The sequence below is a fragment of the Yarrowia lipolytica genome, chromosome 1F, assembly GCF_001761485.1.
Source record: "Yarrowia lipolytica chromosome 1F, complete sequence".
Taxonomy (NCBI): Eukaryota; Fungi; Ascomycota; class Dipodascomycetes; order Dipodascales; genus Yarrowia; species Yarrowia lipolytica.
Genome location: NC_090775.1, coordinates 1,489,406 through 1,504,655, shown reverse-complemented (window position 1 = coordinate 1,504,655; position 15,250 = coordinate 1,489,406). Strand labels below are relative to the sequence as shown.

The following is a 15,250-nucleotide window of genomic DNA, read 5'->3' as shown; positions in this document are numbered from 1 at the left end:
CGTGCACTAATCTGAACTAACGACAATGTCTGGCAAATGGCCTCCTCATTGACTGGTGGCTGCGATTACCGTCGCCGTAACCGTCACTATCTGGTGAGCTAAATATGAGACTGTATATTAACTCATAATTTTAATATGTTTTTTATATTTTTTTTTATATTTTTTATAACATTCTGAGCATAACCCTTTTTATTTTATATAATAACCTACAAGTAGTGTATGTACTGTACATATGTAGTTAGTGGACTGTAACTATTGTACTTTCTTGTAGGTAGGTTCAGATAGGAAGGGGTAGCTGCGACATGTGGCATGTGATATACGTTTCAAGTCGTTTATTCCACAGACAAAACACGTGTCCAACCCCTGCCGCTGCTCTCAACCTCTTATCGCCCCCAAATCGGCCGTACAAGGGTTCCCCAGTGTCTACAACAACTAACTCTGCAATCGCATAATCTCTCAAGTCTAACTTTGAGCTCATATTTGTCGATACAATCCTAGATAGCGTCCAGATACTGCACGAGGTGTATCATTGTGTGTATTTAGTAACATAACAAGGGTATACAACCCAGTGAAGTATCGAACCGGGGACATCTGCGAGTACAGTACATGTACTTGTTTTCTGCCGCCTGTACATACTGGATGGATGGTGCATCAACGGCCTGTACCAAGTCCCAACATCACATGACCAGATTGCACATGTAAACTCAACTATACAATACAGACGCAGTACCAGTATCAAATCATCGCCACCGAACAAACAATGACTGCCACCGTTCTGGTCTTCTCCAAGGTCATTGGAACCGTGGCGCTGGGCTTCCTCACCGGCGCCGTGGGCTCCGCCTCCTACCTCTCTCTGCCCACCATCTCCCAGCATCTCTACTCCTCCGGCACCAAGGCTGATGTGTGCGATGCCCAGGAAAACCTGGACCGCCTGCTGGTGCGATTTGGCCGCATTGTCGGCCCCGCCTGCATCACCGCCTGTGCCTCGCTCTGCGTCAGCTTTGCCTTTGCCACAAAGTCCGCCAGACACCCCTATCTGCTCTACAGCGCTCTGTCGGTGCCCGTGGCGTGCGCCGTGGGCTACTTCAAGGCCCGACCTCTGGTGCGAGCCGTGCTAGATGTCGATGCCGACGCCGAGTCCGAGGCCTCGACTCCAGAGTCCACCGATACGGCGGAAACCTCACAGCTGGACAACTCCGTCTACGAGAACGTGAGCCTGTCGCCCAAGGTCAAGTCCAAGGAGGACGTGAGCGAGCGGGTGGAGGACACGCTGCACCGACGGGTCATCACCCAGAGCATCAGCCATCTCGGCACCGTCGGCGTTGCTGTGTCCGGTATTTTCGGCTTTGGTTTTATCATCTCCACCATTGGTATTTATGGAGATATGTACTAAGGAACGAGAGCGAGCACAGACCGTGACCGTGCCTGTACAAGCCATGCTCGTACCTGGAGGATGATCCGCGGCCACTATCGAGGTTGTTTTTTCGTGTATAACAGTACGTATTAGGTACACGTTTTTAGTGAATGAAGTTTTATGTCCGCATACACCCGACTTATCGTCAGCTGCTGTCTCAGTTGTGGAGGGCTTTTCGATAACATTGGGCTCATCCAAGCCATCCATCTAAGTTGGTTGCTTGTTGCTGAGTCAACGGAATCGTCGCGCTAGGTGAATTCTCCGTCATCCATGTTCTATCGATCTGACGCTAGTGCGAGAAAGAGTACGAGTACGAGTACAAGTTGTCTAGTCTGTGTTGGCACTGTCCTTGGTTCAGATACTTGTCACAATTATCATCACTAGATACGCCTCGGAGTCTTTTCATGTCACTTTGTGTGCAGTCATCGGACTTCTCGGCTTACAGTAGGGGTGCACAGTCGGGTTTTCGGAGTGAGGGGTTTGGGCTTTTTGGCAACCAATTTCATGTTTAAGGCTGACAGGCGATGCAAGTGGTGCGAGTCCAAGATGGTTGCTATCTTCAAGCTACCGCGTTTGTGGTAATTGGTAGTTCGGGTGCGATTTCGGTACTTATACACATTTTACCCAAAAAAATTAAAAAAATAAAAGAAATAAAAAAAGAAGGGGTCATTTAGCACCACGGACAAGTTTGGTCTTCGTTGCCCTGGCCGTCCTTCGGAGAAGATTCGGCTTGGAATGCAAGTACAGTACAGTACTTGTACACTGGATGCTCCCCTTGTGTGTTGTTTTGTCCTGTTACCGCAACCTCTCGTGCGATAAACAGCCATGTCCCCCCGTCGTCGGATTTTCGGCGGTAGCGAAGAACCTCCAGCTGGTATTTTTCATTTTTCAAATTTTGTATTTTTCTATTTGTTAATTTTTTTTTGAGAGCCTTCTTTTGAAATACACTCTGGAGCCAACTGCACAATTTACACGGGATGCAGGAATCACGAGGTGTCCACCGCACGGGGCCAATGTGTCATAGAGAGGCGGAGACCGGGCGTAAATGGTAGCAAAAACACGTTGGTTGGCGACCCTTTGGGAGGGGAGCGTCGTACAAGCCCGCAGCGGTCCCCAACGTCCCCCCTCTCTCTCACTCTCCGCACTACCACCCTACACTTCTGTCCCCCCTCTCGATTAAACATAGCATTTACTGTTGGTAACTTTGCCCTCCGCCAAAAGCCAAAGTAACAAAGTGTGCAGACAAGACCACCACCACACAGCACCACCACACCGCTTTTTTGGCTTTGCTGATTAACTTCCACCTAACTAAACTTAACTAGGATACTCGAGATTATCCAACACAACAAACTGACATGAAGTGAGTAACGAGTTACAGAAGCCCAGACACCCGCAGCGAGGACGCCAAGGCGATAGACGTGTTCCACGCCCGCGGATGTCTGCTTCCAGGCGTTTTCCAGGCGCTTTTCCACCACTTTTGACCCAAAAACCCCGACTAACCCCCAGCTCGTCGGCGCCCAGTCCGGGGCCCTCATCCCGGTTGTACCGGAGTATCAACTCGCGCGACGACCTTTCCCAGCAACGCTACGTGCTTCGTCCGCCCGACGACATTCACCCGCTAGTGGATCCGGCGCGGATCGGCGATTCCGTCTACCCAGACTTCTACCCATGGAAGCGGTCGACCGACGAAGAAGATGCTCGCATGGTCGACAACCTGCAAAAGGGCTACGCAGAGCCGCCGTCGGTCCCGCACGAGTCGCAGAGCGCCAAAAAGAGCATAGCGTCACTCCTCCGCATCAAATCCAACATGACAGCGCTGAGCTGCTTCATCATCACGGCCATGCACATCAGAGTCGACACGTGCCGAATCACAACCCCAGGCACCTTCAAACCGCCACCCAGAGTCACGCTTACAGACCACAAACGCGAGGCATGGCTCAAAGACCTAGCAAACCCGGCAGTTCCGCTCAGAAAGCTGTCCCGTACCATCCCACATGGAATCAGAAACAAGGTCCTGCTGGACCAGTGCTGCGCCAAGCGAATCGCTCCGTCAAGAGCAGTGTGGTTCGCCCGCTGCGTCGGCGCAAACGAACTGCGTGGTCTCAAACGAAAAGGTCACCACCAGATGGGCAACATGAGCGAGGCCATCTGGCTTCAGGAATGGACCGAGTGCGTGGTGGACGTGCTGCAACGGTCGTCGGTAGCGTTTCTCAGGGCCGAAGGCGAACCCCAGGCCCGACAGACTGCCAAACAAAATTTTGCATACATGGTCCGTCTGGCCATGCAACTCTACTATGAAGACATCGTCGATAAACATGCATTCCTCCAGTGGGTCGTGGGTCTTTTGAGCGATGACAACACAAAAGATACAAAGGCCGGAAGTGGTGTGGCTCCTGGTACTGGCGCTTCCACCACTTCAAAGCTCTCCAGCGTCGAAAAACTTCCCGTGGCTATTCTCATCATCAGAACGTTTTGGAAACCACTGCTCACTTTCCCCAACCTGGCCAAAAAGCTGGCCCAGAACCTGCTGGCCGAGCTGAGTAAGCTGGAAGCAGACGCGCATTCGGACAAGCCCTTCTACCAGCCTACAATCAAGGCGCTTTCGACGCTCGTTAACGCCCTGTTTGACGCCCAACCGGACGCCTTTGTCATGCCGTCGAAATGGGTGCAGCTTGGGAGCACGTTCGAGGCCATCGTGTCCGACTCGGAATCCACTCGTGTGCGAAATGAGGCTTTAGTTATTTCCGATACGCCAAAGACTCGCCGAACCAGAAACAAACAGGCAGTCATCATTTCCATTCTGGACGCTGCCAGAGCTCCCTTTGACAAGACACTGTTCAACCAAATTGTCGATACAAGGGCTGACTTTGGAACAATCATACAAACCATTCTTGCATGGGCAGTCTCAGACTCGCGTGTTTCTGTCGAGCGGGTCTTTATTGCGTCTCATCTGGTTTCACAGCTATCCGAAGGAGTGGACGGAGACGCAGTGCCCAGCCACATTGTACAGTTTCTACTGTCTGTGAAATCGCATCTAGACGTGCGAATCGACGATTTGTACGCTCTGGTCACAGAGCTCTGTGTCCTAGACATTTTCCAACCCCAAGATTACGTCAGATCCCTCATTTCGTCAGGAGTGCTGTACATTTCCCGTCTTTCTGAATGGGCCAATGTGCAGCTCGATATTTTGGGCAACCTGCCACTAGTAGCTGTTCCTAGCTCGTGTCAAGTGCAGGTTCGGTATATGGTTCGAAAGGTGGCCAAGTACGCCTCCTACAATGAAAACGAACTGCTTGAGCGCACAAACAACGCTCTGCGAGTGCTTCTTCCGGGTGTTTTCGATTCTCAGGCTGAAGATGTGGACATGTCTTCTTCCTCTTCTTCTTTGTCTGATTCGACTAATATTCCATACTCCGAATTCACCCAAAACACCCGCATTGTGGTCGCTGAAAACCTGTACACTTCGCTATGTGCAGCCGTGGAAAGAGGCTACGTTCCTACAACTCAGGAGTTTGCACAGTACCAGCTCATTCTCGAAAATCTGCATGCCTGGCGACTAATGTGTGCCTCTATCCAGCTCATTGTACCGAAATGTACCCAGTCGCATCTGCTGTATTTTTTGGCCAGCGCTACCCGGTACCAGTGGCAGGCGTTTGCTTGCATTGCAGATATGCCTGCGCTAGTCAAGGTATTTATGCACCAGTACCGGGGTCTGCGCAAGGTACGGGTATCACGCGAGCTGTGGGATTTGGTCCAATTTTCGGCCCAGCAGCTGCCTGAGCTCAAACCAGAGCTGGAGACACTGTTGAAGAACTCTTCTTCCCCTCAGCTATCGCCCATCTCCGAAGTCACTCCTCAAACCGATTCTGAGGCCACCAAAGATGTGAACCTACCACAGGCTCTCAACGATCTGCTGTTGCACTCGTCAGATGTCCGAACCTCGTGCAAGATGCTGGCCAACTACAAGGACGATTCACAGTTCAGCAACCAACTCATGACGTGGCTGAGAGACCAGGAGGTGTCGCTACAGCTGCTCCAGACGCTCGTCTTCCTCGTGGTGTACGAGTGCACCTGCATTGAAAAGGTCGGCGATTTGTTTCTTCAAATCCACAATCTCAGAGACATGTCTGGAGGTTCCCGCTTGCTGCTTTCGCTGATTGCACGTGACTTGACCCAGGAATACTCTCTCTCCACTACCGAGGCGTTTTCTCTGCAATTTCAGCGCAAGCTGTTTGCCGACCAGCATCCCCGCATCTACCTACGGCTCGTGGCACAATATTTATTCGAGCGAGAAGTGTTCCAGGATCCGCAGTGGCTGGACGATGTTGACACCTTTTGCAAGGAGGTGGCTGTGCATCACCCTGCGCTGTTTTCGCAGCTCATTGTGGACCCTGTGATTGAGCCCGACAATGCTGTGGCTGCCTCTTCTCTGCAACAACTGCTCAATCACCTCCTGAAGCTCGATCTCGGTACAGGCACTTCTCTTGCCGACGACCTGCAACAACTAATCACACATGTGACGCCCTTCAACATGTTTTTGGCTCAGACACAGCTGCGGCTACTGTTTGCGCATCGGGGCCGTATTTCTAAGGACCCTGTTGCCATGGACACATCTCCGGAACTCACCATCAATTCCACCACGCCCAGTACGGACACTACAGATGAGGACGTTTCTGTGCTGTTCCGAGTGCTGAGCGACCCCGGTCTGCTCAAACTGCCTCCGTTCTTTGGAGATCTGTTTTCCGAACTGCCGGGCGAGCTCAAGGGCCGCATTTTGGCCCGGGCAGAAACCACGTTTCTCACGTCGCCCAACTTTCCGCGAGTGGGCGAAGACAATATCGTGTCGCTTCTGATCGAGTTGGCAGATTCTCTGGCGGACTCGGTCACTGAAGACGTGTGTAAAACACAGACTTTTGCGCTGTCTTCGGGTCTGCAGCGACTGGTGGAGGCGTCTGTGCGTGAGCCCCATCCCCCGGGACTCGCAGAGGGCATTTCCATGTTCCTTAAGATTGCCATGATCCACGAAAAGTCGCTCATGGCCTCGGAGGACGCCGAGGTGACCATGTTGCGCAACCATGTGGTTGAGGGGCTGCAGGCGTTGTTGGATTCACCGTTTGTGGCCACCACGCCGGACCTCAAGGCCACGCTGCAGGACACGTGGACAGCTCTCAAGAGCGAGCTTTCCGAAGTGGCTGAGCCTGCCAATTCGGCCCCCTCAAAGGCTGGGCCTACAAGAGACCTGTTGCTGTACAGCACGGCCAACGACGCCTTTTCCGAGGTGACCGTGCGGTCATTTGACTTGTTGGAGGAAAGTAACCCCACCATGGGGGTCAATGACGCCGCTTTGAACCTGGCACTGTTTAACGCGACAATTGAAAAGCGCATGTAATTATTTATATATTTATAGACTGACGAGTGCGAGGGGCTGCGACTGGCCAAGGCCATGGCAGCGGTAGGTCCTCCGCGGAGCGCCTGGAGCGAGTTGAGTGTAGACACGATGCGGGTACAGTGGTCTTTACAGACCCATAGCATGGAACAATGGACATAAACGACAGTTGGTAGATGGAGGGAGAGGTGGTAGAAAGACTGCCAGAGGCACTGACAGCTCTTTGGTCCCTACGATACTTGAGGGTATTCCACGGTGTATGGACGAGTACAGTAACCACTGGTAACTGGGATTCTGTGAGACGATATCGGTGTATGCTATATCTCTTCTGTCCTTCGTCTTGATTCTTTCTCTTCATGTTGATCTAGCCCTAGATCCATCATAAACAGCTGTATTGCCACTGACCAGGAGGATCACACGAGCATGTAGATGTGTTTTGGAAAAAGAAACACCGATGTAACGCCATCACTCTCCTGATATACATTGTACCACAAGTGTGTAGGTACTGTTGGTCTAGTCATGAGACACTCTCGTATATATGCGAATTATGTAAGACCTACTTAAACAATAATAATCATAATAATAAATCCATAATAATAATATATTATTATATTTAGTACAGTAAAGGTAATGCTGGCTACTGTTGAAATCATGTAGTCCGGCTCTTGTAACCTCCCTTCAATCAACCACATGTCTCCTATTCCACCATCACAACATGTTCACCAAGTTGGGTCACTTCGGCAAAGTTTCACATTACTTCTTTTGGGCTTCCTCACCCTTCCTTTCTTTGTCTCTTTCCCCAAAGGGAATTGTTTTTCTGCTTCTATTTATACACGATGAGGGCATCTGAAGTACATGATCTGAGAGCTAATCGAGCGTCGAGCTTCGAGCGTAGAGCTTCTAGCGTAGAGCTTCTAGCGTAGAGCTTCGAGCGTAGCGCTTTGGGCGCTTCGTCGTAAGGAGAAATGTATCATATTAAATAACTTATGTATATACTGGGGTCAGTTTTGGATCGGGATTGGGTATCGCGACCGTAGTGAGTGGCCGGGGTCGCTTACTGCTGCTTCTTGGCCTTCTTAGCAGCCTTGGCGGCAAGTCGCTGCTGTCGCTCGGCCTTGGCGGCGGGACCGGCCTCGGTGTCGAGCACAAAGTCCCACCATCGGAACGACGAGGCGTAGTTGCCGGTGAAGTATCGATGGTGGTCATCGTGGTGGTCGGCACCGGCCCAGATGGGCAAGAAGTGATGCAGAGACACGGGGAACTCATAGCCAGAATGGGCGTCGATGGCCTGGAAGAGTCGCAGGGCGATCCACACAGACACGGTGAAGAGATGGAGATCACCGGTTAGCATGACCCAGGCAATGGGGATGCCCACAGTTCCGACACCAAGCAAAGCCACCTCAACGGGGTGAGCGTACTCGGCAGTCAAACCAAAGGGAGCGGCGTATCGGTGGTGCTGCTTGTGGATGTGCTTGTAGAAGGGACCGTAGTGAAGGCCTCGGTGCAGCCAGTAGTGCCAGGTATCCTCCAGCACAAAAAATAGGGCGAGATGGGCACAGATCTTCATCCAGGAGGGGAAGGGCACGTCGATGGAAATTCCGGCGTACTTGCAGACGGGGTAGAAGCCCCAGATGGGGATGGCCTCGACCATAAAGTGCGAGATGAGCACGGACTTCATGCACTCCCACTGCTCGGCCACAGAGGGCACCTTGGCCTCGCCCTGGATCTTCCACTTGTGAAAGTAGGGGATCTGGTCGAGGATCATCCAGGGCACGCACCGGCCAAAGTAGAGAATCTCGTGCAGCAGGAAAATGAAGATGCCGCAAGCAATGAGATCATTGCCCCACCACACAAAGTATGATGCCCACACCCGCTCGACAATGTTGAGGGTGTCGGCGTGGGCGTCGGACAGCTTGGCGTAGGTGCCGATGTAGGAGGCCGCGGGGGTGACGGTGGAGTTGATGCTCTCGAGAATCGAAGACATGGTGTGTCGAGGTGAGATATGGGACTCCAAAGGGTGGGATGGGAGGGCCTATAAAACACGAAAAGTATTAGCCTTTGCTCCTAACCCTGTCGTTTGCGTCGTATCCCGGGGGGGTTGCAAGATGTGTAAACTGGGATATTTGGGGGGTAAAGGGCACCAACATGATGGCACTGACACGGTGAGTGTGACTGTGTGGTTTTTTTCCGTGTATTCGTGTGGAAATGGTCCCCAACGACCCCCGCAAGCAATCATCTGATAACCCAAACGGGCTAAACATGCTGAACCTTCTGCATCCAAACTCAACATGTGAACACGTCAGGGGCGTCGCGACGGCACATCTGATTAGGGCCCTGGACGTGTTTTAGGGGGCCGTGGGTCTCGGATTTGTGCTCGCAATCTGTTCTTCTGTCTGCTTCTGACGTACTCATAACCTCGCCGGTCGAAACCGCCGTCCGGAACGTGGTCTAGAGTAGCATGTCCGCGATCCGCCATCGACTCGGCTAGATTAGCTTTTTGGTTTGGTAAAATGGGTTGAAAAATCAACATCAGCCTACTGATCCAACTCCCAAGTCGTATATGTCGTTTAACGGCCTTTTTCAGAAAAAATGCTGATAGGGTTTGGATATACGATGGGAGCGACGTGGGGGGCATCAGCTCAGCTGGAACGGCCCAGCGCCATGTGGGGCGATTCGGCGGCGACCGTGGTCCGATATATTGGTCCGATATATTGATGGTTTGGTCTCCTTGTTGCCTTGGGTTGGCCCCGGGTTGACTCAACAGGCCAACAAGTGTGTCCAAGCGTTACTGTAAAGTCGGGTTGTTGTTTACAAGGTCACATGACCTGCACCACTTACACTGCCCAACTTGCTTACATATAGTCTCGGAAGCACAGGTGGTGTGATGAAGAGGCCGTGCCCTGGATAGGAACATGGCATCATTGCTGGGTATGGATGAGGCTGCAAGTACGACGAGTACGAGTCGGGTGCCGGACCGGTGCTCGTCGTGGAACGTCATAGGTATGGTCAGCTAAGGTGTGGCGCAGTACAGCAATACAAGTGTGACTGCCATTTTTTATACTCACACCACTCAGGCGATTAGCCGAAGTACGATACAAGTAAACAATGGCACAACGGATAACGGCGTGGATAACGGTGGTTATTAGTTACAAGTACGAGTATGTACAGTACATACAATAGGTTTAACCAACTAGACGGTAAGCGATGGTGCGACCAACAGCGGAACAGGAGAGATACAAGTTCGTGTACCGTAGTCGTATGCACTGTACGAATAGGATGTTGGACTGTTTTCGTCAACATCAACAGCGACGGTTCTTTTTTATCACTTCTGGGAATAGGCTGATACGAGAGTACAGCATACGTACATATAAGACAGTGCGAGTGGTGCTGTATCGTACATTCGACAGTAAGATCAATGGTTTTTTTTTTTTTTTTTTATTTATTTATTTGATTTTTTTTTTTGATTTTTATTTGATTTTTATTTGGATTTTTAATTTGATTTATTTATTTATTTATTTTTTAATTATGATTTTGATTAAAATTTTCATAGATCGTCGATCAAACCTCGTCAAAAGTCTGCCACTTTCGGCCAAAATTGTCCGATTATTTTACCACAGCACAACTACAAAAAGTCGACGTTCTGTAAGGAAAAAGATTTTGCCATACGAATCAAATCAGCGTGAAATGTCCAATCAAATGATACAACTTCTGCAACCACTCTTCATGGTAAGACGCAATATTCATCACAACATTGGAGCGCATTGAATGTTCAAGACTATGGACTACTGTAGTATGTACCTTTACAGTGAGTATCATCGGCAGCTCTATGGACACCACGTCTCTTACTTGAAACTGTTCTTCTACATACTCGATACTGGCATCGTCCATCAAAACCAGGATTATGTTTGCTGCGACACGGGTCGGTCACAAGGTCCAAATAAATATTACTCAGCAATTCCTCCCGTTTTTCCATTTTTTTCCCAACGTATTCGCCCCTCCAGAGACAATCTGATAACCCACACACAAGCCTCACTTTTTGCGTCTTATTTTGGCCACCTTACCAGCCACCTTAGCCCTGTGTATTCGCCATGATTAAACAGGTTGTGGGAATGTTCCACTCTCGGGATCACGTGACTTGGTCACGACCCAGCCAATCAGACGCGCTTCAAAGGTCAGCATATCTGTGCACCTCTCAGATCATCACGTGATTCACCCTCCTCGTCAGCCAATCAAATCCCCAGCAAAGGTCAGCGAGACACGCCACTGATGGGTCACGTGCGTTATGGGACCAACCGGCCAATCACAGTGCCGGAAAAGGTCAGCGGGGGCGTAAGGTTAGCGAGAAGTCTAAAACATGTATACGAGCATGACATGGTGTGGCTAGTATAAAGACCTCTCCACACGCTCGATAGTTTCAGTATCAAGCCTCCAAGCTACACATCTGACACGAACAACCAATCGACCAACCAACCAACCAACCAACACAAACATCTATTAAAATGGCCGCCTCTACCTGCTGCAAGAAGTCCAACTCCTGTGTCTGTGCTATCGAAGCCACCTGCTCTTGTGGTAAGATGCCCGCTCAGCACTGCGACTGCTCCAAGGCTGCCGTCGAGAACGTCAAGCCCACTGACGCCTGCTCCTGCGGCATGCGACAGGCCTCTCAGTGCACCTGCTCCCGAAAGAACGAGGAGAACGCCGGTCTGATGGAGGGCGAGGTTGACTTCACCAACCTGAAATAAGCATCTTGTTTTGGACCCAAACTACAAAACCCCATCATATTTCCTGAGCTTTTCCCCAGAGACCTATTTATTCATAACATAATTGAGCTGCATTATTCACAACAGTAATCACTGTACCCGTAAATTGAGCGGCCAGCGACCGTTGACTATTAATTCATTTAATTGCATTTAATTGCAGTAAACCACATAAAATATGCATCCAACATGCACAAGCCACCTGCGAGGACATTATGGAGAGCTTATTTTGGAAATGGCAGAAACAGCAAAATAATGAAAAAAAGAGCACAACTAAATATCAAAATCAACTTAACAATACGCCAACAGATTCTTCTACATGAAGAATGTCGTATCCTCCTGCTTGATATATGCATGTATTTGCATGTATATATGTACGCCACATACTTCGTGCTTGCAAAATGTGACTACACCTCATCTACCATATCATCATCTATTATGCAATTGATGTACCTCTATCCTCCCCATCTAAGCTCCAATACCCCGCTTGCTGATCTTGACCTTGGCAATGATGGGCTCAGAAATACCTCTGCTCTGAGCACCGAGACCCTCGCCCGTGGTCCAGCCCATCTTCTGAAGAAGCAGACGTCCAATGTTGGAATCGTCAATGGCAGGAGCCTCATGACCCACAATCTCACCTTCTCGGTTATGAACACGGACAGCTGACCGCTTGGAGCCCTTCTGGTGCTTGGTCTCATACAGGTACTGCTCGGTTGAGTACTTTGCGTTTCGGATCACCAGCTTGAACTTCTTGGGGAACTTATCGTGAAACTTTTGGATGTAATTGTTGTTGTGGCACGACGTTCGGGAGGTTCTCAGCATGCTGACATGCTTGCTCTTCTGAACGCCGTGAATATCAGGCTTCAAGTGGTAGCATGCAGACAGCTTTTTAAGCACGCTTCGGAACTCGGCTCCCATGGGCGGGAAATCCAGAACCATGGGCTTGTTAGGAGCGTTGATGAATATCTCAATTTCCTTGCGGGCCTCCTCAACAGTCATCAAAATAGGGTACTTGGCATGCAAGGGGATGATACCTCCCTGCTTGAATTCCTTGGTGAACATACCCTGCTTTCGCATAGCCTGTCGCTGTTCTCGCTTGGCTCGTTTGGCAGCTCGGGAATTGACCCAGTGCTTTTCCAGCTGAGCCTGCAGCTCGGGATCGTTGACGCCAAAGTTTGGCACCTGGTTCTTGCCACGAGACTTGGTCATGGGGGGAGTGTATCCGTGGTCCATGAGCGCCTTTCGGTCGTCCACCTCGTCGTCAATCAAACTCTGGATGAGCGAGTCCATTTCAGACGCTTCTCGTGCCTTTTCATCTTCGTCGGAATCGTCATAGTAGTCGCTGTAATTGATTCCTTCCTCAGACAGATCAGGATCCTCGATATCGCCTCCAAGACGAGTCACATACCATCTGTACGCCTCATCGGGGAGCTCAGAGACAGAAACACCAAGATGCTCTGCCACCGAGTCTCGAATGAGATCCTCGTTCCACCACTCCTCCATATCAGCGTCCAGAGTGTGTTCAACCATAAACTGGTAGCCCTGCGAGGCTGCTCGAGTAGCAACAATGTTTCTGATGCACCCGACTGTACCATTTTCGGGCCACTCGTACTCCTCCTCGTCATCCTCGTCATCATCGTCAAAGTCGTCATTTTCAGAGTCGTCGCTGTCAACATAATATTGCTCAGTTCCTCCAAGCTGAGTGCCCAGAGCAGATCGGATCCAATCAATGTTCTCAGCATCGGAGCCCTCATCTTCGTTCTTGATACTCTCGATGTAGTCCTTGAGCACCTCCGGATCAATGTCGGAGTTGTACTCGGGAATATCCACTGCTCGAGGATCGGCATTGTGTCGTTTCTTGGAGGCGACAGACCCCACAAGAGTTGTGTCTGCAGAAACGGAAGCGACGGGTCGATCACTTATGACGGCTGTGGAGCTGGTCAGGGGAGTACGCGACTTTTCGGCCCGCTTCTTCTTGTTGAGGTACGCGAAATCCGTCTCCATAAACTCCATGTCCACCATATCGGGGTCTCCTTCTGTATCCATGACAAACTCAGCTGCTTCATCTTCTTCGTCGTCAGCCTCGGAGCCCTCACTGGGGTCTTCTTCCTTCCGATCGTCGTTGATGGTATCGTTGGCAACCTCGTTTATGGCGTCCTGCAGGGTAGACACGTCGACGGCGTTTTCGTCGGCAATCAGATCGTCATCAACCTCCTCGTCAATTTCGTCGTCTTCGTCGTCGTCATCTTCGTCATCGTCGTAATCGTCAACCAACTGTCCGTTCCCGTCAACAAGCATTTCGTCGTCGTCGTCTTCTTGGTTATCTCCATCATCTGCATAAGTCTCGGTGATGGTAGTCACAACTTCCTCATCTTCAGATTCTTGATCCTCGAGTTGAGCATCTGCACCGGTCACGTCTTGCACTTCAGGAATCACCTCGGGCACAATAATATGGATATCTTCCACCTCATTGACCACGTTGGCCTCCTCGACTGTAACACCGACATCCTTGAGCAATTTGGACGGATCATAGACCTCGGCAGATTTGATGAACGTGATGAACTCGGCGCCCCGAAGCGACTTGTTGAACATGTGTTCTCGGTTCTCCGACGCGTGTTGTCGAGAGTTTAGAATGGAGCTCAGCAGCGACGGTTTCTCGTCTCTCCAGCCATTCTTTTTACCTCCTCGACTCGATCCGCCGTTTCCACCTCGTCCACGTGATCCGCCGCGACCTCCTCGGTCGCCGGATCCACGTCCCCGGCCTCCACGGGCTCGTTTGGGCGTGGTGCGTCCAGACGTCCTCGAATCATCGTCATAATCTTTGGGCTGTGACGGCTTGCGGTTGTAGTTGAAGTTGATGGACTCGTCCAATTCGTCGTCGCAAAAGTTATGGTATCCAGTGGGCATGGTGATTCCTCCTCGTCCACCTCCTCGGCCTCCCCGGCCTCCCCGGCCGCCTCTTCCGCTCCGTCCTCCGCGGTTATTGAAGCCACCACGTCCGCGTGACGACCCTCGTTTTCCGCCTCGTTTTCCCATTCTGTGTAGTTATCGTTTCGTCTAGTGTCAGTTGAATGAGTGTCTGTCGTCTTTGGAAAGCTCCAGCGCCAGTATAAGTAGTGTTGCAAGTGGCGATTCCTACCGTCTCCAATTTTATGTGAGCTTGCTGCATCACCGAGTCATATCAAAGTTTGCACGTGTGCGGGAGGAAGAGCGAGTGGCGTTGGCGGAGGTGTTGACATAGTCGAAAGAGGAAGAGAGAAATTTGAAGGGAGACTCTGAAAGTATTGATTTCACCCAAAAAAATGGTGCATTTATATCCCCACATTTCTTTTCATGGCATCATCAACACTGCCACTTTCTTCCCCAGATCGTTAAGCTTAGCTCTATTATTAATGCTGGATATGGAAGGTGCTCCTGGTGCCAGGACCAGTTTTGCGAAGCGTTTTTGTCGGCCCGATTTTGCTCAATTTTTTGCCCTGCATAATTAATATGCAAGACGCGCCCGGCTATTAACAGTCTGTCTTCGTCAGGCGCATATTCGCCGGTATTTCTTCGGGTCTGATCCAGGTGGCGTATGCACTAACCTCACACCATGCATGAAATATGCACGAGAGATGCACGTTTCAAAAAAGCGAGCCGAAAAATGGGCCGTGAGCTGACCTCTGGTTATTTTGCAATGGAGGAAAGAATCTA

The 15,250-nt window shown here is 50.6% G+C and overlaps 6 protein-coding genes across 6 annotated transcripts; 4 read left to right on the top strand and 2 right to left on the bottom strand.

Moving 5' to 3' along the window:
* Window positions 1-760: 760 nt before the first annotated feature.
* YALI1_F15038g (uncharacterized protein) lies at window positions 761-1,393 on the top strand (the record flags this gene model as incomplete). The annotated part of the gene is made up of 1 exon (XM_505284.3): window positions 761-1,393. One exon carries the CDS (start codon window positions 761-763, stop codon window positions 1,391-1,393), a length of 633 nt encoding a protein of 210 aa, XP_505284.1.
* Window positions 1,394-2,769: 1,376 nt separating this feature from the next.
* Window positions 2,770-6,803, top strand: YALI1_F15017g (uncharacterized protein; the record flags this gene model as incomplete). Its single annotated transcript, XM_505283.3, has 2 exons — window positions 2,770-2,774; window positions 2,921-6,803. The coding sequence occupies 2 exons, from the start codon at window positions 2,770-2,772 to the stop codon at window positions 6,801-6,803; spliced, it is 3,888 nt and encodes a 1,295-aa protein (XP_505283.3).
* Window positions 6,804-7,854: 1,051 nt separating this feature from the next.
* On the bottom strand, window positions 7,855-8,784 carry YALI1_F14958g (uncharacterized protein; the record flags this gene model as incomplete). Its single annotated transcript, XM_505281.1, has 1 exon — window positions 7,855-8,784. The coding sequence occupies one exon, from the start codon at window positions 8,782-8,784 to the stop codon at window positions 7,855-7,857; it is 930 nt and encodes a 309-aa protein (XP_505281.1).
* A 1,220-nt stretch (window positions 8,785-10,004) lies between these two features.
* YALI1_F14946g (uncharacterized protein) lies at window positions 10,005-10,565 on the top strand (the record flags this gene model as incomplete). The annotated part of the gene is made up of 1 exon (XM_068283326.1): window positions 10,005-10,565. The coding sequence occupies one exon, from the start codon at window positions 10,005-10,007 to the stop codon at window positions 10,563-10,565; it is 561 nt and encodes a 186-aa protein (XP_068139427.1).
* Window positions 10,566-11,299: 734 nt separating this feature from the next.
* Window positions 11,300-11,542, top strand: YALI1_F14933g (uncharacterized protein; the record flags this gene model as incomplete). The annotated part of the gene is made up of 1 exon (XM_505280.3): window positions 11,300-11,542. The coding sequence occupies one exon, from the start codon at window positions 11,300-11,302 to the stop codon at window positions 11,540-11,542; it is 243 nt and encodes an 80-aa protein (XP_505280.1).
* A 483-nt stretch (window positions 11,543-12,025) lies between these two features.
* Window positions 12,026-14,593, bottom strand: YALI1_F14900g (uncharacterized protein; the record flags this gene model as incomplete). The annotated part of the gene is made up of 1 exon (XM_505279.3): window positions 12,026-14,593. One exon carries the CDS (start codon window positions 14,591-14,593, stop codon window positions 12,026-12,028), a length of 2,568 nt encoding a protein of 855 aa, XP_505279.3.
* Window positions 14,594-15,250: the final 657 nt, after the last annotated feature.